Genomic DNA, 23,071 nt, shown 5'->3' with positions numbered 1-23,071 from the left:
CTGCTCTCTCTCTGCAGCCTAGAGAGCTGTGCAACTATTAGTAGCCAGCTTCCCCTTCCCAGATGTGGCCACTGGACAGCGGGCATGAGATCCAATTTCTGAGAGTTACCTCTTACATTTTTTTTTTTTTTTCTAATTTTTTTATTGGATGAGGATGTTTCAAAGAAAGAAATTAATTCAACTTACTTGGACTTGTCTGGTCACTGAGTCTCCGAAGTCTCCCGCTGGAGGTCCGGGTGATTCCTAAGGCAAGAAGAAGGTTCAAATGGGCCAAGGGAGTTCATGTGAACACAGTACATGTGGAGCAATCTTGTCTGCTACGAGTCTACATCTGGCAAAGCACATTTTCTGTTGGGAATCTGCTATGCACAATCACCTCTGTGATCAAAAGAATGTTATACATTACTTTAAACAGAAAGATAATTGAGGAGAGACCTCTACCTTTCCTTGAAGACAAATATTATTTGAGCATATCAAACCCACAAACACATTTAGGGTTTCCAGAAATAACAGAGAACTCCTGAAGTCACTAAGTGGGACACACACCTTCACCTACTTCAGGATATTTAATTCTAGAAACAAGTACAGCATTTCCAGAGGCAGGTTTCCTCGCTGAGAGAAGAAAGCACAGGAATCTAAGGACCAGCACATGCCCTGTGTTGGCAGAGAGCTCAGCAAGGAGGTTCCTGCAAGGAGAGCAGAGATCACAGAGGCATTTGGCCTCTCCAGCCAGCTCGGCCACAAGGACAGCAGCAGCTCCCGTGTTCAGCATCACAGGAAAGCGAGGGGCGACCCTTCTCTGGTCAGGCTGCACCCAGCATCCTGGGAATGCATCGTGTATTCCAGGCAGATTCACACTAGAACACAGCAATCCAAATATTGGATAATTCTGTTCCATGTCTTTCAGTGATCAAGTATTTATCACACTCATTGGGGTAGCACAAGGTTAATTCACATGCACTCTGCTGGGGAAAAACATGTGGACATCTTAACCCACCCTACATTATACGTTACTTTGAAAGGCAAAACCCAGATACACGTGTCTCCTCCATACCCACTGCAGAAAGTAATAGGTAACTCCCAAACATTTGCCTGCCTCCCTGACTACAGGCAACACTCCTAAGCCATCAGCAACTCATTGAATCTCTCTGCCATCCCAGCTGCCTATTTGCAAAGTGACAGCTGCCATAACACACTTCCCAGGTATGCTGAACAAGAATTCACCTTAACAAGTGCTGGTTAAAACCCAGCCATATGTGGAAACCGTATGTTGATTAGCGCCTCAGTTTCTCTTAGCACAATAAAAGTGGACACAAGTACAGTGAACCACCTCACGCAGGATGTTACACTCTGAAACTACCCCACATGCTGTGATTTGCCAGTACAGGGATTCCCAGAAGGTCAGGAAGCTCCTCAGTCTTTGGTGGGTCCTGCTGGAGAAACAGCAGCTCCAGGATGGTGTCCACCATCCCAGACACCAGATGCTGCAGCTGTGGAGCTCCAGAATAGAGCTACAAAGGCTCCTCAGCTCAACACAAACCTGACTACACCCATATTTTGAATTGGAATTTCTGCTCTGTAAACTGGTATGAAACTCCCAGGTTTTTTTTGTGAAGTTGTTTGATTAGAAGTGATGGACTTTAAACAGGTATCTTCTCACTGTCTACCAGATCTGTTGGACAATAAGCAAAAGGATTTAACCAGCACCAATTTAAGCTGCAGAGCATCCTCAAACTGTGACATGTAACATAGTCACAACCTTACAAACCCCATCAGCTGGAAGAGGCTGCACCAAAAAAAGGCAGGAAAACTTTCGTATCAATGAGCCTGGGGGAAAGGGAAAAGAGCTGCCTGGCAACTTGACATGGAAATAGTGTCTCATGCTTAGAAACCTCTGCTTATAAATGCATGTATATATATGCATGCATATTCTCTCTGCCTTTCCATTTTTAACATAAAAAGCTTCTGTGACTCCAGAGTTATGTGGCTGAACCACAGGGCCAGTCCCAGGGAAACGGTGGTGCAGAGAGAACCCTGGAGCCGTCCCCCCCACCCAGCTCTGCCTCCCAAGGAGCATCACCAGCCAAGGGGCCAAAAATAGAGCCGGGACTGTCCACCCGCATGTGTGAACACCCCCTCTGTCTTCTCAAGAGCTTTATCTGCATTGCAATGGGCCACGACGCTGCTACACACATCACTCAGCCTGCAGCTCCCATTGCTGACAGCAAGAAGGGCTGAAACTTCCAGGAGCTTGAACAGTATAACCAGCATTCTAAATTTTAATCATATTTTTTCTATTAAACCCAGTTTCTGATTTCTTTCTTAATTCTTTTCTTCCCTCTAAATGTCTACTGCTGCTGGCAAGAATGAAAAGGCATATTTCCTCTGCTCAACAGTTTTAAATAGCACTTCTTCAGCCAAGTTGTAAGAGCACTTAAGTCCTGGCTCAGGTCCTCACTGAGAACAAACACCTCTGCTTTGTTTGTGTGCGGGCAAGGTGCGGTGTCGAAATCCGGCTTTCATAGTTGCTCAAAAACCAGAAAAAAGTCCCTTATGAGTGGCACACTGAAGAACGCAGATATGCAGCCATGCTGAGGTAGTTAAATACATCCTTTTATGTTCAAATACTTCATTCGGTCTGCGGCAAAGCAGGACGGAAGCAAAACGAGGAGCTTACAAGCTTGGACAGGATCGCACATAGGAAATGGCTTTATTCCCTTTAGCAACGACTCCAATGGAAAAACACACACAGGACTCCAAGCATCCAGTACAGCACAGCCATCAGTGTCCATGCACTGAGCCTCTGCCTTTCATGCAAGTATTTCTGAGAATATCCACCCGTGTGTGTGGATGCACTGTCTTGAAGGTTTTCTCTGGGGAACTGCAAATTATTCTTCACACCCTTTTCATACAAGTAAACCCAAAGGTGGACAAGTTGGATTGATCTGCTCTGCATTGGAGATGGCATAAGAAGGAAGTTTTTCTGACAGCTGTTGCTTCAATCTCTCTTAACATTCATAATACATAATAATGCTGTTAATCCCCTTTCAACAAAAGGCAAAATAAGGAGCAAACAAGCAATTTGTACAGCTCTCCCAAACCTTAATAGTGAATCTGGAAAGAGGATGGGAGCACTACAGAGCCCAAGTCAAGCTTGCAATCCATGATGCCCCGCTGCCCCTCCACCAAGGGAGGATCCAGACAGTCCTGGAAAGCAGATAAACAGCAGGGAAAGCTGGCAGCGTGGCAAGAGAGAAGAGCAGATCCGTCAAGAAAAAAAACACGAGAAAGCAACAGCTAAAAATATGCTGCTCTGAACACACTGCCAGGAAGCGGCGATGCGGGCAGGACCGGGGAGCATCGGCGTGCTGAGCGTGTTCTGGGGTTATCTCTATTTATAGCGTGGAAGCAGCAGGATGAGCCCTGGGTTTGGGCTGTGGGGCTGTGAAATGAAAATCAAAGGTTTCCACCCCAGACACAATGTCTATGATTCTTGCGTCTTAACGCAGTTCAAATGCCCTCAAGCCATGCTATAAATTTATTGAGTGCACTGGACTAGGAAACATAATGAAATATGCTTTATTTAGCTGAAAGTAGGAATGCTTCCCCACATCCCCAGCAGAACGACTTCAAAATGGAAGAGTCCAGCAGTTAAAACTCAGTCAATCCAAGAACAGTTCATTCAAGCCAGCGGATGTGCCGCTGCAGGACAGAGTTATAACATTTACAGAGCTCACCCTCACTTTGGCTCACTGGCTGAGCAATATTTCTTTTCATATTTTATAATCAATGACTAACTCCCTCCAGATCCACAGGCTGGGGCCATACGGCACAGCAGAAAGGCAGCGGCTCCAAAGGACATGGGGCTTCTCCAGGGTCGTCTCCAAAACTGCTGAAGCCAAAATTGGCTCCACCAGGGATGTGTCAATGGAAGCGAGACCTCAGCCAGGCTCACACTTAAATCACTCCCTCCAGAAAACACTGGGCCAAATGTTCTACTATTTCAGGCTTCTTGCAGCTGCTGATAAAACACACCATGGATGTAAAGCATTCCTATATTGAAATGGGAGCATTTTATAGACACTTGCCCTGATGCAGAGGATGCAGACACGGTACAGGGCAGCAGGGAGACCGAGTCCAGCCTGCCTCGAGAAACTGTCCTTGCTATAGTGTGACTTCTCTATTTGGCTTTGCTGAATCTGAACCTAGAGCTAACAAGGGAACTGCCAGAGATGTTCACCTCCAATACAGTCGATCTGTGTGTTCTCCAAAACAGTTTTTGCATGATACACCCCAAACTTTTTATGCGTGCATATAATAGTGAAAGATCACTTAGGATTTCTTTTCTCCTCACGGTAAGCAACCCATGCCATTATACTCATATAATGTAAAAAAAAAAAAAAAAAAACAAAACACCAAAAAAAAACCCAAAAGAACAAATGAGCAATTTCCATTATCAAGAGAAACCACAGAGTGCTGACAAACAATGGAGGATGTAACCCAGGAACTTGCTTTCTCTACACAGTCCAGTAAAAACAAAAACCCAAGTAAACAAAAGAACCCAAACTAAAAAAAAGCCATGTTGGAAAGAAATGGGCCAAAACCAGCAGGAGTCAGCTGGAGTCAGCAAAGCGGCACCAGCTCAGAGCAGCCAGTGCGACCCTTGCTTCTGTTAAATGCATTTCCTAGTGGGTCCGAGATCAGATAATTCAGCTGCCTTCTTCACCCAGCACAAAGACAGCGGGGTGTCCAGACAGCTCTGGAGACATGTCGCCATCCAAGACCAGTTTCATCCTAAGGACATTTCCACTCTCCCGGAGGGTACAGGTCAGAGCTGAGCCATGGAGCCGTCCCTGTACTCCACCAGCTTTAGCACTGGGGTGGTGTGAGACCCCCCCAGCAGAACACCACTTCAGAAGTATCCACAGCACCTACACAACCCCAGCACTTTAGAGCTGGCTCACCGCAAAGGTACCCAGCCCTACCTCCTCTCATCCTGCCCTTCACCATTTCAGGCCACCCCTGCTGCCTGCAGGGGAGGACAGCAGATGACAGCAAGAATGCCACCTCACCCTGTAGCAGATGCAGAGCTGGCACAGGTACCAGGGCAGACTGCTGGGACAGAGCTTTCCACTCCCTTTTAGGATGTGCAAATCCATCACAACATTCTCAGGACCATAAAGGGTGTGAAGTTTATCTAAATTTTTCTGCTTCACAGCTACTACCCAGGCAGCGACCTAGAGAACTGTCTTCACCAGCAGCTGTATTTCATCCTGCTGCACATGGACAAGCTCTAAAAGCTCCTTAGATAACATGGCTGGAGAAGACTTCACCAGTAACAAGGCCACAACCACCACCTCAGTGGCTCCTCCAACGTATCAGAGCAGCCGCTGGAGATGGAGCTGCAGAGTTTGAATGCTGATACAGGACACGGCCTAGAGAGATAGAGCCCTGCACATGGGGCTGTGGGTGTCACAGGAGACAGGTGGGGACAGCAGGACTCTGGAGGAGCTGAAGACTGCAGAGATGTCTGTTTGCAGAGCAGCAAAGGAAAAATAATCTCTATTGCTTCAAACCTAAGTCCAATGAGCCGCGCAATTGCAACTTCACTTCCATGAACTTGCAATCCACTGGTAACACTAACCTCAAAAGGAATTTATTTTTTAGAAAAGGAAAAAAATCATGTTCATTTCCAGCACTAATCAGAAACATGCACCGAAGAATAAAAGACACTTTTCCAGATTCTGTGTAACAGAGACTCTTGACAAAGAGGCTGAGCACAGCTAGAAAAGAAGGCTTCGACCCATGTGCATGGTTTCATTCTGGATCAAATATCTCTGGCAGCAAACTGAGCTTTCACTGGGATGGAGGGATGCTGATAGAACAGAGGGATGCTGTTCCCAAGGGACATTACAGACTCAGGAAAAGACCGCTACCTTCTCCAACACAGCTACCACCCTATGGGTAGCAAACTTGCATCAGCAAGATGGATATATTCCTACCACAATGTTACATTTCTGACAGGTGCCAAACATTCTAACACTAAATGCCCCAAAAGATTGCACTACTGATAAGACACAGCAAGATTTAAGCCTCAGTTTTACCAAGATTAGAAAGGCTTCCCAAAGGCCAGCAGCGACCTGCTCAGAGCTCCTGGCCACAGCAAAGGGCTAAATTAGGTAGAAGGAACAGTCTTACACATGGTGGTAGAAGATGACAGAGGACCCAGCATTTTAACCTTGGCTCAAGCTCAGGCTTTGATTCAAGATTTCAACTCAAACCACAGTAATCCTCAGGAAATGAATCGATGCATCCATACAGCTCAAGGCCAGAAAATTGCCCTGACCCGAAAAACCAACACTACACATTTTTATCAGCCACCCTGAATTCAAGCTCGTACTTGAATGAAGTCTTGACTTCTCAGAGACATTCAATCTCAATGTCAAGATTAAAACGTTGGAGTGACCCCAAGTGCTCTTGCAATTTGCTCAACAGTTCAAGTGGCTTTCAAAGAGTGCAGAGACCTTGCCTGTACCCTGAGTGTTTATTCTGAGGTGAGCAAACTCAATCCTCAGATATTCACTCAATAGAAATAACACAATCATTTCACCACTCTTTGTGATGGTCTGTTCTTTACTGCCCACAAATTCCTCACAGCTGATAGTCATTCTGAGATATGCTGGACAACCACGAAAGCACAAAAAACATTAGCGCAAGCAGTTTTTTTTATACAAAACAGCATGTTAGTCATCATCTGTGATCCTTCTGGTTAGAGTGTTTCAGTAATCTGGCCGGGCAGCAGAGGGGATGCCACATCACCACACTGACACATCAGATGACTTATACAAATGTGTATTTGTAATGCAAGTATTCACACAAATTGGAAGGGACTGGAAAAACAGGCCTTTTGTATGTACTGTCAGTTTTGGTGGTTTATGTGATTCTTCTACTCCGTAGCAGAAGAGAAGGGAAAAGGATTTCTAAAGGAACAGAAGACTGTTCTGGTGAAGCTTTGCTGATTGGGAACGGCCCTGGGAACTACTGTCAAGCGTAAAATTACTTCCAGTTCACTGCTGAAGCTAAACGGATTTCCAAAGAGAACTTGTCCCTCTAAATTTACCTGTCTTCACCACACTCCTCATTTGCTCACAGTCCTTTGCTTCTGAAATCCAAGAGAGAAGCAGCAGGACCTAAGAGCTACAAACAGCATCCTCAGGACCTTATCACTAAATGAGAGGGTTTTGCATGGATGTGTCACAGGGCTCAACACCATCACGACAGCAGCTCAAATCTGGTCCCATGTTTCTGCAGAACCTGCAGCATCCCAGCAGAGCTGGGAAGGAGGGAAGGCAGCTGAACCCATCCAAGCTGCAGCCTTGCTCAAAAAAGGAAATAATCAAGCTCCTACATTAACCAGCTGCCACAAGAGCTTGCACAAGCTAGAAATGTGTTAGTTAATGATTAACATTAGTAGCACAAGAGTCCCCAGGAGCCTGAATGGACAAGGGATAAGGCTTAGTACACAGAGCACTGTGCAAACAAAACAAAATAAAGGATCACTGCTCATCTTTTGCCTTCTAAAAACCCCAAATGTGTACAGCACCCAGGCTCAGGAGTGCACCTAACTTGTCTCAGCTTTGTCTGGCAATGGCCATGGTTTAGTTGGAAAAAAACACTGTCAGATTTGAAGGAGGGGAAAGGAATTTTAAAGCTACAATTTGGTATTTCCATATGGGCCAAATACTCCCAAGACACCCCACGGCTTTCCTCCCCACAGGCTCGTAACACTCTGGCTCTGACCACACAGGAGAACTGGTGCAAACTTCCCAGCCCAGCGTCTGGCTCTGTGCCGCATTCTGACACCCCGCACAGCTTTAGCGCACTAAGCAGCAACGTGTTACTGCACAGAACAAAAGATCATCCTTACTTAGACAATTTCTTGATTTCCTCTTGTAACCTCAATGCAATCAAATTTCATTTTTCAGCCCCAGCATTTGCTCAGGAACAACTCACTGCTTCCCTGCTCTTGTTTCAGACACACAGAACTTGTGTTTCAGATGGTCCCCCCGCAACAAACATCACTGGATTTATCATCAGAGCCCTGCAAGCCTGGGGCTGCCATCAGGATGTAATACAGACCCCTTCTGTTTGCCGGGCTCTGAAAGGCAAATGTTGATTTTTCCCAGAGAGGGATGGGGGTGCATAAAGGAGAAAAGACCAGAACAAAGAGCCAGTGGCTCACTAGCCAAAGGGCTGCCGACACCAAAGGGCAGAGGTTAAGGGTTCTCCTGAGCCTGGGTGACCCACCAGGATGACCCACCGGCTGTTGGTGGAGTTGAACCAGTGCAAGTAGCTAAATGAGGCACCCAGACCAGACCCAGCCACTTGGGACTCCCCAGCCTTGGTAAACAACTCATTCACCATTGGAGGAGATAAGGGGCAGCCTTTGGTTTTCAGAGCAGCGTCTGACTCTGAAGATGCTACAAAGGGAAAAACTCAGCCAGGGATTTTACTTAAATGCAAACTGCAAGTCCAAGTCTCACTCCAGACTTGTGATAAAGTGCCCTTTCCCTTTGCCCAGTACAAGAGATGCTCCACTGCAACCACAGAACATCCAGATGAAGGAAACAGCAAAAGGTAAAGGAGGAGCCAAGGGACCACAGTCACCAAATCCCATTCCCTCCCTAGCCAGAAACTCAGACAAATACAGAGTCAAGATTCACAAACTGTCCAGCCACTCCATTGAGAACAGGTAATCTTGGAAAAGAATTAAGCTCAAGCAGACAATGGTCACTTCTCTCCCTGCAAACATCCACACGAACATACTTTGGGCTGGAAATCCTGCACAGAGCCCTTTCCCCTGAACATCCCTAGTGCAGCAGCAGCCTGAACATGCACAATTTGCAGCCATGTGTTCATAAAATGATGAGTTATTTGCTCTGATAGGTGCTCTGTGATACTCTGATACTACACAGAATTGCCTGGAAGCCAGCAAGCCCGAGACCCAAGCTGCAGTTCAGAACCCAGCTCCCTGGTAGTCCCACACAAGAAATAGAAGCTCAAAATCACAGCTGCTCCCTTGGGGCAAACATCCACATTCTAGCATTTATCTTTAGCCCCATCTCCAGCCAAATCCTGATTCTCTGCTCCTTTGAGGCCGACCTGTCCCAGGAAGATGCTGAGGTGGGTGGCTGGGGGGGACCAGCTCAGCTGCAGGGACAAAGCCACTTGCGGACAGAGGCCTCAGGAACATCTCAGTGGCCATCACAGCTCTACCATGACTCGTTGCACGTAGCTTCCCTCCTCCACATGTCCCTTTCTCTGCCTGTGAAATGAGGTGTCAAACACTTCCCCTGCTTACAGGAGCAGGAGACATGTATTATTTAATGTTTTTACATTTTAGCTGTGCTGTAAAGAATGATTCAGGCGCTATCTATAGACAACTGAGGTAATGTCCGCTGTACTTAAACATCAGGGAAGAAGGGAAGTTACAAGTTGAGACTACAATGAAGCCCTGGACCCATAAAATTGAGGGTTTTCTCCTATTAAGTCTGCCCAGAAGTAGTCAAGGCAATCCAGCTTCCTAAGCTAGTAACATTCTTTGAATGTTTTTCCATGTAGCTTACAATTATATCTAATAGTGGCTGCAGCAGGGAAGTTGGAATAGAACTTCAGCCAATTTTTAGGGTGTATTCGAGTGCCTAATGTTGCATATCAGCTTACACAAGAGTTTGCAGAAGTGCCTTTACAAACCGTATTACTACTCCATCTCTATCTTGAGAGAGCCTAAATGCATCTTAAAAACATCAGTGCTCCACTTAAGTTCTCTCTTCCATTGCCAAGTCAGACACCCACAGAACAACCACAGTCCCAAAGCCAGCTACAGAAGCAGCTTAAGCCTGTATTGTGAGGGCTCAGCAACCAACGCTGAGATTAAATTTCCTGTGAGCTCTCCCATTCCCTCAGTCTCATATGAAGCATTTAAAGGCATTTAAATGAGACCTGGGTTTTCAGAAGTACCCATTGCCCATGTTGAGCCCCAGAATATGTCTGTTGTGTCCTGCTCCTGCACAGACTAAGGCACCCAGCACAAAAGCACTAAATTAAAGAACAAGATGTAGAATAAATACATAAGGGCTAATATCTTATTGGATTATCCTTTTAAATCTTTGTAAGGGACAAAATAATACCAGACTCAACACCTACCTTTCTGCCAAGCCATGCTTTCCAACAGTCAGCTCTACAGAGAGGCAGCAGGAAAATTAAGAATAGGTTCATTTAAATAAACCACAGCTGTAGAAACCACTGCTACTTGATACTACTCCATAATTACACACTCTTCTCCCCAGGTACCAAGCGGTCTCAGTGCAACTCGTTCCTCTAATGGGTTTCTGCAGCTGCCAGCAAGGGAAAGGTAAAGCACCTGGCATCACCAAATAGCTCAGCCCTGGCAAAGGGCAGAGTGAAATCACTCCTGGCACAGGTGAAAACCATTTCAAGCCATGGAGCACTGCCTGCAGCCTCTAAGGAAGCTGTTCTCTCTGAAAAGACGGCTCACACAAGGAGACACAAAGCCTGTTCTGTGGGTCTGGCTGAAAGGCAGCATTGTACATGGAACATGGCACGCTCGGTGTAATGGAGCTGGGCAGCGGAGGTCCCAGCCCAGTCCAGATCCCCTCCCTCGAGTCACTCACCCAACAGTACAAGTATTAAGCCTCCACTATGAGAATCCTCAAAACAAACAGAAACAAACAACCGCACAACACCACAAACAAAAAAAACCCACCCAACTGCTGCTATTTCTGCAACAAACACACATGTATGCACAGGACTGAGGTCTGCTCTGTGCTGGTGTGGATGGCCCCTGAAAAGCTCAGCCTGCAACTACTGAGCAATTCCCATGTCCATGCACCCACTCCAGCACCACCAAGACCCCGCACTGTGTTAAACAATGGCACAAGAGGGAACTCCCAACACAGTGAAGGTCATGGATTTGCACCTTATGCCCCATTTAACAAACCACACTGTGTGACCTGCCGCAGTGCGCACACAGGCTGCTGGCCGCCCAACTGGAAAGGTTTTTCTCTGTCTGGAGACTCAGAACACTTCTGACAACTCCTAAATCACGATCAGAGTTTATTAGACAGGCTGAGCTTTCACAAATAGCATCTTTCACAGCCAGAACACTCCAATTCCTCTTGTCCAGAGGGGATCTGTGACACTGCCATGTCCCTCCAGCCCAAACTTGCCCCAAGCCTTTGTTTCCCCTGCAGGAGCATGGCCCAGGCAGGCACCTCCCTCCCCTGTCCAGAGCTGTGGGATCGACAAGGGGCCAAGGGAGGATGCTCTGGGGGGTGCTCAAATTCCAGCCTTATCTCCAGAGGCTGAGATCACGGGTAGAAAATGTTTCTGCATTGCCTCAGCAAGCTTCTTGCAGGCACCCCTCTTCCTCTCCACAAAAGCACCTCTTTGTGAGCAGTTCTGGAGAAGAATGGTACAGACTAGAGGTATTTACCATTTCAGAGACACCAGATCTGTAATGTTGTCTGTCCTTGGCATGACCCACCTGTTCCTCCACAGCTGTGTCCTGAGCAGGACAGGGGAGGCAGCTGCAGCTGCACAGAGGGATGCTGCTGATTCTTCTGAAAACCACTGGGACACAAAGCAGTCACTCATTGCACCAAGCTGGTGGCTGCATGCTTTAGTGTCTGTGAAGGATGCCCACTACTTAGGATGATAACCAAAGGCCTTCAAAGCCTGGGCTTGACTCCTCACTCCATCACAGGAGCTTCAGGGCAGCACCCACATCAGTGTTTGCACATTAAGCTCTTGTGCAGAAGCCTCACACACCCTCCATAGTCAAAAGAAGATACACCCTGTGGCTGGTGAGTCAGCTCCATGCCGAGATGGAGCTGGAAGATACAGTGACTCATCCGCCAGCCCCTGGCTGCAGAGAGGCTGCAGGGACCAGCTCTGACTCAGAGAGCTGCTTTTAGATGGCTCCACTCAGGCAAAATTTAATTCTGCCTTTTTTTCCAGACCCCAGTCCTCTAACACAGGATATTAGCTCTCTCCTAGCTTTAAGATCAATGTGTGAAAGGCTGAAGATACTTACAGGAATAGGAAACACGTTGCCTATCTGTACTGTCAGTAGACAAGGAACAGGAGTCAGGATGTCTGATTATGCCCCAACTTGGCCACACAAACCAAATGAAGCAGCTTGTTTCTCAGCAGCTGAGTGTCCTCAGTGATAAAGCTACATAAGCACGTGTATTTCGCAGACAATTTCCCATAGACACTTGGAAGGCTTTGGGAGCACAGGAGAAAAGATGTTTATCCACAAAGCACATCCTTTGAGGACCCTGAAGCCCCTCTGCAGGGCTCTGCCCTGGTGACACAAGCACAGAGCGAGGCCACTGCCTGGTAAACCCACGCTCCAGGAGAAGGTGAGAAACACCCACGGCCCTCTCCAGAGGGAGCTGCCACCAATCTTGCCCTAAATTGCCTGTGCATAAGCAAAGCATTGACCTCCAGAACTCTTGCACATCTGTCACCCTTGGTTTATTCCACAGGGATGTGAAATTAAAAAAAAAAACACAGCTGAAACAGCATTTAATCTTGCAAAAATTATGATTGCATGATTTGAAAAGCAGAGGAGGCTGTTAAGCCCCCAAAACAGAGGTCTCTACTTGGTTTATGCTCTTACTTTGCCCATAATCTACAGGCAACAAGGGCTTGGATGCTTCCAGGATATTCTGAGGGACCATCCCAAGGCAGTTTTTAGTTCAAAGCCTGATCTCCCAGCTGTGTTTTGACCTAAGAATGCACCATTCAATTATCATCAGAAACGGAAACTAGAAAGACTATAAAAAATGAAGATGATTCCACATGGAGATGAAATGTTAGAGAATATTAGAACTCAAATTAATCCTGATACACTGGAAATAGACAACAAAAAAACTTGAACAGGATGCAATGTGATCCAGCAAGGACCAGTACAAACAGTTAATCTACACACCAGACTCCCTCAAGTCTGTAGCTGCAGGAGGTTCCTATGAAATATTCATATCCTACGTGGGCTGAATTGCCAGATTTTATCACCACCAACTATAGAAACAACTTAGGGTGACAAGTACCCCAGGCAGGTGCTCGCAGGAAGGTGGGATGGAGCTGACTTCAGATCGAGGTGTGGAAGGCAAATTGTCAGAGCTGTGTAAGTGAAACAGTCAGGAGCATCCATCCTCAGCCCCAGGAGAAATTCATTCTAATGGCATTAGAGCCATTCTCTTTGCAAGCATCTAACACTGTGTACTGGATCCTCAATGTGAAAAGTCACCAGGTGCCAGGCAGAGCAGCACCGGTTTCAGAGTTTGTTTGCACTTCACCAGCTTGTCTCTCTGGGCTTCTACCATGCCCTTAAGTTCCCCTCCTGTCTAAGGAGCTGGGACAAGATTAGCCACATGAAGAACCCCAGAAAGCCTGATGCATGGCCGGCCTTGCAAATTGCAGGCTGCTCCCACAGATCTGCAGGGCTGAATGCTTCACCCTGCCTGGCCCTACAGCCCCATGAGTGCAGAGGGAGCAGCAGAGCCTCATGGAAATGCCCAGACACCCTCCGCTCAACAGGGTTAACAGAAGGTCCTCCAGGCTGTGTTAATAAGCCATGATTCTGCCTTGAAGCTCTAAGTACCTTGGAAACAGACAAGGTGCTGCACATCACCTGCACCAGCTCCACGGTAGAGCCGGGTATTTGCTCAGAGAGAAATGCAAACAAACCCACCCTCACCAGCTTTGTGCTCCTCTAGAAATTCAAACAAGGTCATCTCCAGGTGGATAGCAGAGGATACGGAACAGTCATGGGCAAAGCAGTTGTTCCAGTGCCTATTTGGGCAGCCCTGGCAGCCCACAGGAGGAGGAGGAAAGGAAGAAGAGCAGCCACAGCCCTTCAGCAAGGTATTTGAGCAGCCTGCTCTCCATATGCAGTCACAGTTTATTGCCACACTGAGCACAAGATGAGTATTTTTAACACCCTGCCTCCTGCTTTTCTGACCCGCATTCTCCATCCAGTGACATCTTTTGCAACAAACCATGTAGATTTAAAAAGAATATGCAGCTTTTGGTCCTGAATACTCCAGACCTAAGGAAACTGCATGTTTTTTCCCCTGCGGCTGTCATTTCTGCTGTCCAGCTGAGAATAGTTAAACCCCCACATATACTATGGTGTGCTAAAGAAGGTACAATTCCCACACCTCAGGGCCTGGGGTTGGTCTGACAAGTTCACAGAGAGCCCTGTACGCTCTGCCTGTGCTGTGATTATACAAGGGAAGCTCTGAAAACAAGGCTATGAACTGTTTATGGCTCCTGTGCTGTTCACAGGAAAGGTGAATTCCTATGCAGATGTCCAGCCTTGCTGTGAAGTGTTCAGAGTGGAAGTTACCAATATTTTTTTTTGTAGTTATGAGAACTCATAATAGTTCATCAGACTATTTATAACACCACTTATAACAAAGAAATGTAACTCTAAAATAATTTGAAGGTTACTAGTATAGCTCTTACCTTCTCAGATGCTACCACAGCTCTCTATCAGCATTCCTCCCAGTATGCCCCAGTACAACTGCTGGCTCTAAGTCATCCTATTACATAACTGTCTGAAGAGATCATTTCCTCTCCTGATGTCTTCTCTTGCATCCTTACAAGATTTCAGGTTGTCTACTCTTCCTCCCCCAGAGCTGACCAGTTCTGGCCCAGGAGCACACAGAACCTCATTCACCTCCTGTCCCCCCCTTCAGTGCATGTTGGCAGAGCGCTGCCAAAATGCTCAAAGCATCTCCCGGGGTGCGTGAGGAGAAAATGCGCTCCTGCCTCTCCACATTCCTGGTGTGCCTCCATCCATCTCCACTGGTGTTCATGCTCTGCCAGCACAGCTTCTGTATCACCATCCGCTGACCCACGGGAAACACTCCTCACCCCTGCTATGCCTCTCAGTAGCTGTCTGTCCATCAGATCGAGGGGCTTTGGACACAGAAATATCTCCACAAGGCTAAGAATGTTTATTTTCACCCAAGACTTAGGTCAGGTTGTGCCCCCAGCTCACCAGGGGCTGTGTGACTGTGTCCTGGACCGACCTTCCAGCTCCCTGCTTCCCAGTGCCCAGAGCCACCAACCCTTGGTCTGTGTTACCAGCTCTGCCAACAAACTGCCCACCAAGGAACAGGCTCTAAAAGGGTTTAACACTGATGCCTGCAATAACTACACCCAGTACATTGACATAGAAGACTTTTCTGGATTATATCCATTCCCAGGGGTTCACATACTCATATTCAGAGCCCAAAGGACGTAAGAAGCTCAGCAAGCTCTGAACATTAATCCAGACACATTATGAAACAACTTTTTACTATTCCCTCTCCATCACAGCTCAATAACAGGGCTCTTATTTTTCCCATGATGGTCTTAAAAAAAAACTTAGCAAAGTCAAACACACACAAAAAAATCCCCACAGCCACCCTCCTCCCCTCTCCCCACCACATACACTGTCTGAAAAGCCTGACATGTATTTTAAAACATCAGTGCCTGATGCTGATTTCCTAGAGAGCGGCTCGTCCGTGACAGAACACACAGAGCAGCTCTGCTAAGAGGGAAGGTCTGAAACCTCCACAGATGGATCAAACTTCCGAGGGCTGAGCTCATCCTTCCCAGCATTAACTCATCACTCCCAATATTAACTGCAGGAATCAGCTGTCAGATTATTTCACATCACTGTTGGGAGGTTTATCTGACAAAAACTCACTCTGGGAAATAAATCACAGCCTTGCACTGCAGCTGCCAAGTGGGACGGGAGAGACCACCCAAGCCATGACAATCCCTGACAGCCCACAGCACCGACAGCCTTTCCGTGCTCTGATGTGGGAATCGCCAACTGAAGCATCTCACTTGTCAGTACAGCAATTTGGGAAAGCGTTTACAGATGCAGATGTAGCTGAATGACAATTAACATCATAGGGCAATTAGTTACAGTAATGTTAGTCCTTCAGGCTGCGTAAATCTGAGTTGTTCAGTAAATACTCCACAATTCAGAATCATAACCTATCTGCTAAAAATAAAAAATTAAAAGGAGACATTTTAAATCTAAGGGTAGGATGTGGTGGCTTTGGCAGAGTATGGGCACAACTCAAACATGTTTCTCAGTATTAGGCCCAATTTGATAAAGCATGCTCTCTTGAACACACAAAGGCAGGACACCAAATGGGAAAAAACCCCTTCATGTGGCAGGCAGGGCTACATGAGCACATAATAAAGGTCTGATTTGAAGGATTTCCTGGTGCTTCTAGCTATTGACCTTAGATAAAAATAATACAGCACACATGACTGTTTTTATCACTAGAACACTGAAAATCAGCAAGGTCAGAAACCTTCCCCAAAGCAAACCATTGGACAAGGGGAATTACAGCATTGGACTGGAAACAACATCAACTTTAGTTGCTTCACATTAAATTCTACGCAGGCAACAAATTATGTTCCATCCTCATTCCTACTGATTCAAATATATATATATATAGTAAATTAAAAGCAAAGTCACATTGGATAAAAGATGGAAACTGAACATTAGGAGAGCAAAGCAGTTTGTGAGAGCTGGTAGCTGACATCCCTGGGTACAGGCCTGGGCAGGCTGGGGCCTCCCCACCAGCTGAGTCCGTGGGTGACATTTGGTCTTCTGCAGCCCAGAGCTGGACCTTCCCTGCAGGCAAACCAAAGCCTCCAGCCTCAACTCACAGCTTTTCATCAGCCTTAAACCCACTCAAACAAAGCCCTGCCACCTCCCGTGGTCTATCATGTGCAAGTCCTTTGTCCTGACTTGTAATGCACCGAGATCTGTTATTCTTCTCAGCAACTTTTATTTGTACAAGTCCAGGCACTTATAACTCAGCCACTGAGTCATTCAAGAACAGCTCTCAGCAGTAACTGTTGAGGGCATCTTGTCCTCATTTCCTTTGTTTATGCTGTCCATTACATAAAGCTATAGGCAATCCTTGTTTCCCTTGATAACATCAAAAACAAAGCAAACTTGCACCCAGAGGCTGCTCTTGAGGATCCAGACTTGAACTTGCTCCCCAAGTACGTGCACTCAGTTTCTCTGGCACCACCACCACAGCATGCAAAGGGACGTGACTCTGGATGAGCTGAGGGAACAACTGAGCATCAGGGACCCTCTGTGTCCCCAGCAGCTGCTTTGGGGAGAGCTGCTGGGTGCTGAGCTCATCCCAAAGGGAGCTGGTTCCTCTGCAGATCGTCCCTTGGCAAACATTCACTACCCCCAGGAACTGGAGCCTGAGCTCCGTTATTCCCTTGGTCCCCAGAATAGCCATAACTCCCACACCAGGAAATTATGGGCTTTCTTGAACATTAACATGACCTTTTTCATTTCCATTATGCCTTTAGTTGTCTCCTCCCTCTACACTCCTTTGCTAAATAAATCTCAGAGCTGTACAAAGTGTTTCCTGTAAATACTCCTCATCTGGCATAGACAAAGGAAAAAAAAAGAAGAAATAAAACCCCTTCTGCTACTAGTTCCAGCTTGCAGTCATCTCTCCGGTTTAACTTCCATCTGCTTGACCTGGGAGTGTGGTGTTTGAGGGAAATGGAGGGGACAGTTTCATGCTCTGAGCATCAGATTCAAACCTGCCCCTGACTGAAATTAAAAGTTCAAGTTAAGAAGGTAACTTATATCCTGCTTCAGGCTGCTACAGTGCAATAAGTGTTAAAGGTTGAGCAAAGAACTACACAATGAGCCCCTTTCTGCCCAGCACAACCAGTTGTCTTCACAAATGTAGCATTGCTAGACAAAAACTGTTCCTTGCCTGTCCTGGTGCCATCCCATCAGATGCTGCCCTCTGCTCTGGAGATGGCTGAGCCCCCTGAGCTCTCCGAGAGGCTGTTTTGTGCACACGACAGTGGCAGTCATTTCACAAGCACAAAGCTGGGATTTTCCCTTCCAGGCTTCTGCAGTGATGGACCAGGTGTCCCACTGCACAGCAGCTGCAGGAAAGGCCTTTGCAAGCCCACACCGTCACCTAAACGATGGGTTACATGGAAGGAAGCAGTTTCCCAGGCAGTGAACCCCCCCTCTTAAATATAAACCCTTTAAAAGATGCTTCTAGCTGCCCTTGTAAGTCATCACAGGCCACTGTGGGAACAGGCTGACTCACCAGTGACTGTGTCACCTCTCCCACTGCTTGCAGCCTGTGATTTCCATAGGGAACAAGGGCTGCCCGAGCACGGCTGCCCTTCCTGAGGACACGGACTGGGCAGGAAGGGAAACTCCCTAGTGTGGTGTTGGACACCCTGACATGGCCAGTTCACATTAGCCCGAGGGACAGGTGGGGCCCATCGCCTACCACCTGCCACCAAGGAGCTTACAAAAACCAAGCAGAGGCTTCACACATCTATCCAACATGTTAAATTGACACAAATCGCTGTGATAGAGACTTTCACCTCTTCCACAGACTTCACCCTGGATTTGTATCCCACCTTATGCTGCAAAACCCACAGTATCTCTCATCTAAGCGTGGACAGGTTTGCCTCACACAATAAGCCCCACTCGCTATCTGTGACCAGCAGCTTCATGGAGGGATTTCCCTGCAAGCAGGGAGTTATTCTCTGCAACAACATGTCCCTCTTCCACATGGCACCGCTTCTCCTTGCTCACCCCAGGCTGGTACAGGAAGACGCTCGGTGTTTCAGGGAAGCAGATAATCACCCCGTTGGGCCCCACATGGCTGCTTGTTATTTCCTGCATATATCTGTGTGTTGCGGTTTCTTATTTGGCTTTCTCCACAGGCTGGATTCCCTTGCTTCTCCAAACTATTCCCTAACAGATGTTGGGATGTTTTGCTACCTGAAGTAAAGCTTTACCACTGCCTGCACACACCAGCCAAACGCGGCAATGGCAGAGCACCCACCCAAACCCATCACACCAACCCTGCCACCCCAGCACTGATACAGGAGAATTGTTTTGTAACAGGACTACATCAATCATCACAAGCCATCAGAAACACGTGACAGCAGATCGCATTGACATTTATGGGCAATATATTACATCAGCATACAAGTAAAATATAACAATGGTGCTTTCTGGCTGGACATCTCCCTGTCCCACCTCATTCTCTACAGTAAGGAAGCACAGAGGTGAGTTTGCCGGGTCTGACACCAGCTGCCATCAACAACTTTGACATCTGCTAAGGCACAGGAACAGATAAATCAGCCCAGAGGACAGAGTTCCTTCCCCAAAGCTTCCCAGCCTAGATGCTACCAAGAACTAATTTGACTTATATTCTATTGCCCATGCTCTACAGGGAATATTTGTTAGTTATGGCACAGGAAAAAATTGTTCCCAAATGCTGATGCAATGATCAGATCACAGTTGTCACTGTCACTCCTGCAGTGTTTCTTCTAGCCTTAGCTCATACCTGAGGAGTTATTTCTCCCCAAGTGCATAAGCAATAAATTAGGAGTCCACAATTTCAGTGAAGGTGGGTCACACATAACCATTATGGGTAATTCTGGAGGTACTGTTATTAGAACAATCCTTATCTCAGCATATGCCAACATCTTATATAAACCTGAAACTGCAAACACTCCTTGGCCAAAACAATTTGCCCCATTCTTGAAAATACTTATAAATCATCACATCATTTATCACGAGTCCTGTCTATTGCTCTTTTGGCAATGCAATTGTGCTTGAGTAATGAAAAATGAGAATAAAAAAGTCCTTTAAAAAAATAGTATTGCAGGACAAGTAAAACATCTCAAAAAAAAAAAAAACCAAAATAAGAAACCAAAAAACTCTCCTTCCCTGAAGCATCTGAAATAACAGACATCCCTAAAGCAAACATGTGAGAGCTGGCTTCAGTGACAGTTATAGCTCATTTTTAACTTGTTCTGTAAAATCCCCTTTCCACCCTCTCCCCTCCTCTGCCAGGAAGTTCCAGGAGAAAAGCGCTACCGGCACAAAGGTCTGAGCCTCTCTGCTGGTAAGAGGTAAAGCATCCAAAGGCAAACTCTTTATATCCCAACCACACCTACATGGCATGTGCTCAAAAGTCAGAGCAGACGGGTAATGATTTCCCCTGAAGTACTTCAGGAAAGGTAAATCTGGCCCAGGGTGGGGAGCAGCCTGCTAACAGGAGAGTGCTACAGTGGTGCTGTGTTCATAGAGGAGGATGGAACTGGAGCTTCAGGTCCACAAAGTCAAGCGAGATCCTCCAGCTGGGTGCAGAGGGACCTGGTTCACAGAACGGATCCAGAATACACTAGAGAGGAGCAAACAAAGCCAACAACGGATGCTCCCTAACCTCAAAACATGTTTAGAAAATGCTTTTTGGTTCCTTTTGTCATCATTTTTGGGAGATTCTCAGCCAGGCACTGCATTTCCTGCCTGTCAGGGGTTGTCAGCAACGTGCTTGGGAAGCACAGTCTTTGCAGCTGAGGAGTCACTTTGTCACCTCACCAGTTTCTTTGGCAGAAGAAAGCGCTCAGAGGCTCTGCAGCCACTTTTACATCTTACTCATGTCTTGGAGAAGTCATCTGGATTCCCAGTGAAATTCCCCAAAGCAAGTCAGCATGGCTGTTCCCTGATTTGTAAAACCACCAGGCTGATGGGACAGGAGGGCTGGCTCAGCCCCACGCAGGGGTGGCAGCCCTCCAAATGCAGCCTCCCCAGCACGGTGGGTGATTCATCAAGTGCTTTTTTGCCTGATGAATCAACAAGAGGCACAGCCCCAGCACAGCATGGCCAGGAACTGCAATGCCAAAAGCAAAACCTTTGCAACACGCAAACGAGAGCTGCTCAGGAGAGCTGCTAAGTTTTTGCAAACTTAGTGGTGGTCACAGTGCAATTACCCTGCTGCTTCAATGTCATGTATTCCAGTTAGTGCAATTCTTCTGTTCGTAGAACTGCCCCAAACCAAAGGAAACCTCAAGCAAACAGTCTTCACAAAATAAAACTGCAGGCCCTGTTGAATTAAAGGTTCTAACCAGATGTCAACCCACCTCATTTGCAACACACAGCAAACATGGGTTTGGACACCAACCAAAGATACAGTCACATCAGGGGCTTTGCAGCACCACAGCTTCAGCCCAAATCAAGGAAAGCAATTAAGAAGCACTTGGTCTCACTGGCAAGAAGTCATGTCATCAGGTCACGCAATACTGGCAGCTTTTGCTTATGACTGCTGGTTATCTCCAGACCTGTTCTTGCACCACTCCTGTCTGCTTCAGGGCTGCTTTAGGCACCATCTGCACCTTAGGAGCCCCGGACAAACAACAGCTTCCCTACACACAGTGCACGACCATTAGTTCCCACTTTAATCCATTACAACGTGCTAATAATCACGCTTAGGCTTTCTCAGTTTCCCGGCATACAAGCCCTTTCCAGCAGTCCATTTAGCAGCATTAATGAGAGAACAGAAATGTGCAAGACAGAAGTGTTACTAATATATTTTAACTACAAACAGGCAGCAGCATCACACAGGGGATTTTCCAAGTGAACACAAACCCTCAGTTCTTGCGGCTTATGAGCTCAGGCTGCGGACAGTTGGCCATGACGTGGCTCAATGACTCTCAGCTGCCCCGAACACCCCTGTGGTGCAGTTGGACCCGTGACTCGGGATACAAGGAGGTGGCCAGCACGGTGGCACCGTGTCCCTGCTGCAGCCGGGGTGAAGCGGGGCAGAACTGGGCTTACAAAGCAGAGAGTCATGGGCTGGTAGCTGGAATGAGCAGAAATCAGCTGTGGAGCAAAGTCCTGCACCTGGAGGAACTGCTGGAGGCACCTGAGCATACAGGGTGAGCAATGGACCTTTTGTAGGAGATGTGTCTGCTCTGGTGCACTAGCCGCTTCTTGGGACCACCGGCAGATTTTCACAGAAGGCTCAGAGAAATTATATCAGTGATGGCTGCTTGCTCGCTTGTTAGCCGGGGAGAAAGGAGCCAGTGAGAGCAGAGCCCTCACCAGGCACGGCAAGACTGGGAAAGCCAGGATGGGGAGCAGGGAGAGGACAGTCCCACAGCATTAGGGGATCCCTGCTCTTCCACCCCCAATTTGGAAACCCATCCAGCCCCAAATGCAGCTGGTGTCACACACAACGTGCCACCTCCCTGTTTTAATTTCAAGCTGCATCTCAGCACTGGTTCTCACCCCATGCTAGCACAGGTGCCTTCTGAATAATGAACTCCTTGCCACCAGCGCAGAGTTTTGCCTGCAACAAGCTGCCTCCCTGGATTTGTTTTGCTTTTTAAGCCTTTTCATCAACAGTGTTTGTTTATATGCAGTAAAACAGCCATTTGCTCTGCTACAGAGCCGCACAGAGGGAGAAGGGCTGTGCAAGTTGTACTTTTTTTAAAAAAGATTTCTTTTCCCAGTACAGAGACGAAGAGAAAGCGCAGAGAGAGGCAGCGGGGCAGCAGCTTGCTCACCTGAATAGGAGGATTTCTTCATGCCGTCGCTTCAAGCTGTGACATGGGAGTGGGAGCGAGGTGTCAGGGCAGCGGTCCCTGGGGTGCTACGGTCCTTGTGTCGGGGTGGGCAGGGACAGGGAGGGGACGCAGGCTCTGCCACCGCATCCACGCGTGCCACTCCAGCCGACGGGCAGCCCAGCGCTCCCATTAATTAGCACACACCTTTCCTAATCTCACACACACGGTTATGGGCTGTTCCAACTCTCCTGGCACTGGCAGGGGTAAGAGCAGGGCTCAGCCTTCCCAGCAGCTGCACTTTATCCCCTTGGAAAACAAATGGTCCCCGGGGATTACTCCTGCCAACTCCCAGCCTTGGAAATCCCGGTGTATTTAGCGGGTGCAACAGCGGGAAGGGAGGGAATTTGATGCCTCCAGCCCAGCACACCCCACAGCTTTGATCCAGCCCTTGGCTGCCGGAGCTGCTGCGATCAGCCCTGCTCTCAAATCAGGCAGTTTTTGGTGCGAAGTAAATTGCTGGCCTGTCAGCAGCCTGCAGTGCAAACACCGCTTTCCTCTTCAAACCCACATGTAAAGGACTTATTCAAGGCTGTAAATTGAG

At 47.4% G+C, this 23,071-nt stretch overlaps 1 protein-coding gene across 1 annotated transcript in view; it reads right to left on the bottom strand.

Annotated features, from left to right (window-relative positions):
- Nucleotides 1-22,740, bottom strand: part of SEPTIN9 (septin 9) — a 121,614-nt gene extending 98,874 nt beyond the window's left edge. The window contains exons 1-2 of the mRNA XM_065852260.2: nt 22,471-22,740; nt 187-243 (exon numbers count right to left, since the gene is read on the bottom strand). Coding sequence (XP_065708332.1) covers nt 187-243; nt 22,471-22,492 — 79 coding nt within the window. The 5' untranslated portion in view covers nt 22,493-22,740. The remainder of the gene's footprint in view (nt 1-186; nt 244-22,470) is intronic.
- Nucleotides 22,741-23,071: the final 331 nt, after the last annotated feature.

The sequence above is a fragment of the Patagioenas fasciata genome, chromosome 18 (genome assembly GCF_037038585.1).
Source record: "Patagioenas fasciata isolate bPatFas1 chromosome 18, bPatFas1.hap1, whole genome shotgun sequence".
NCBI lineage: Eukaryota > Metazoa > Chordata > Aves > Columbiformes > Columbidae > Patagioenas > Patagioenas fasciata.
This window is presented reverse-complemented; position numbering and strand designations above follow the sequence as displayed.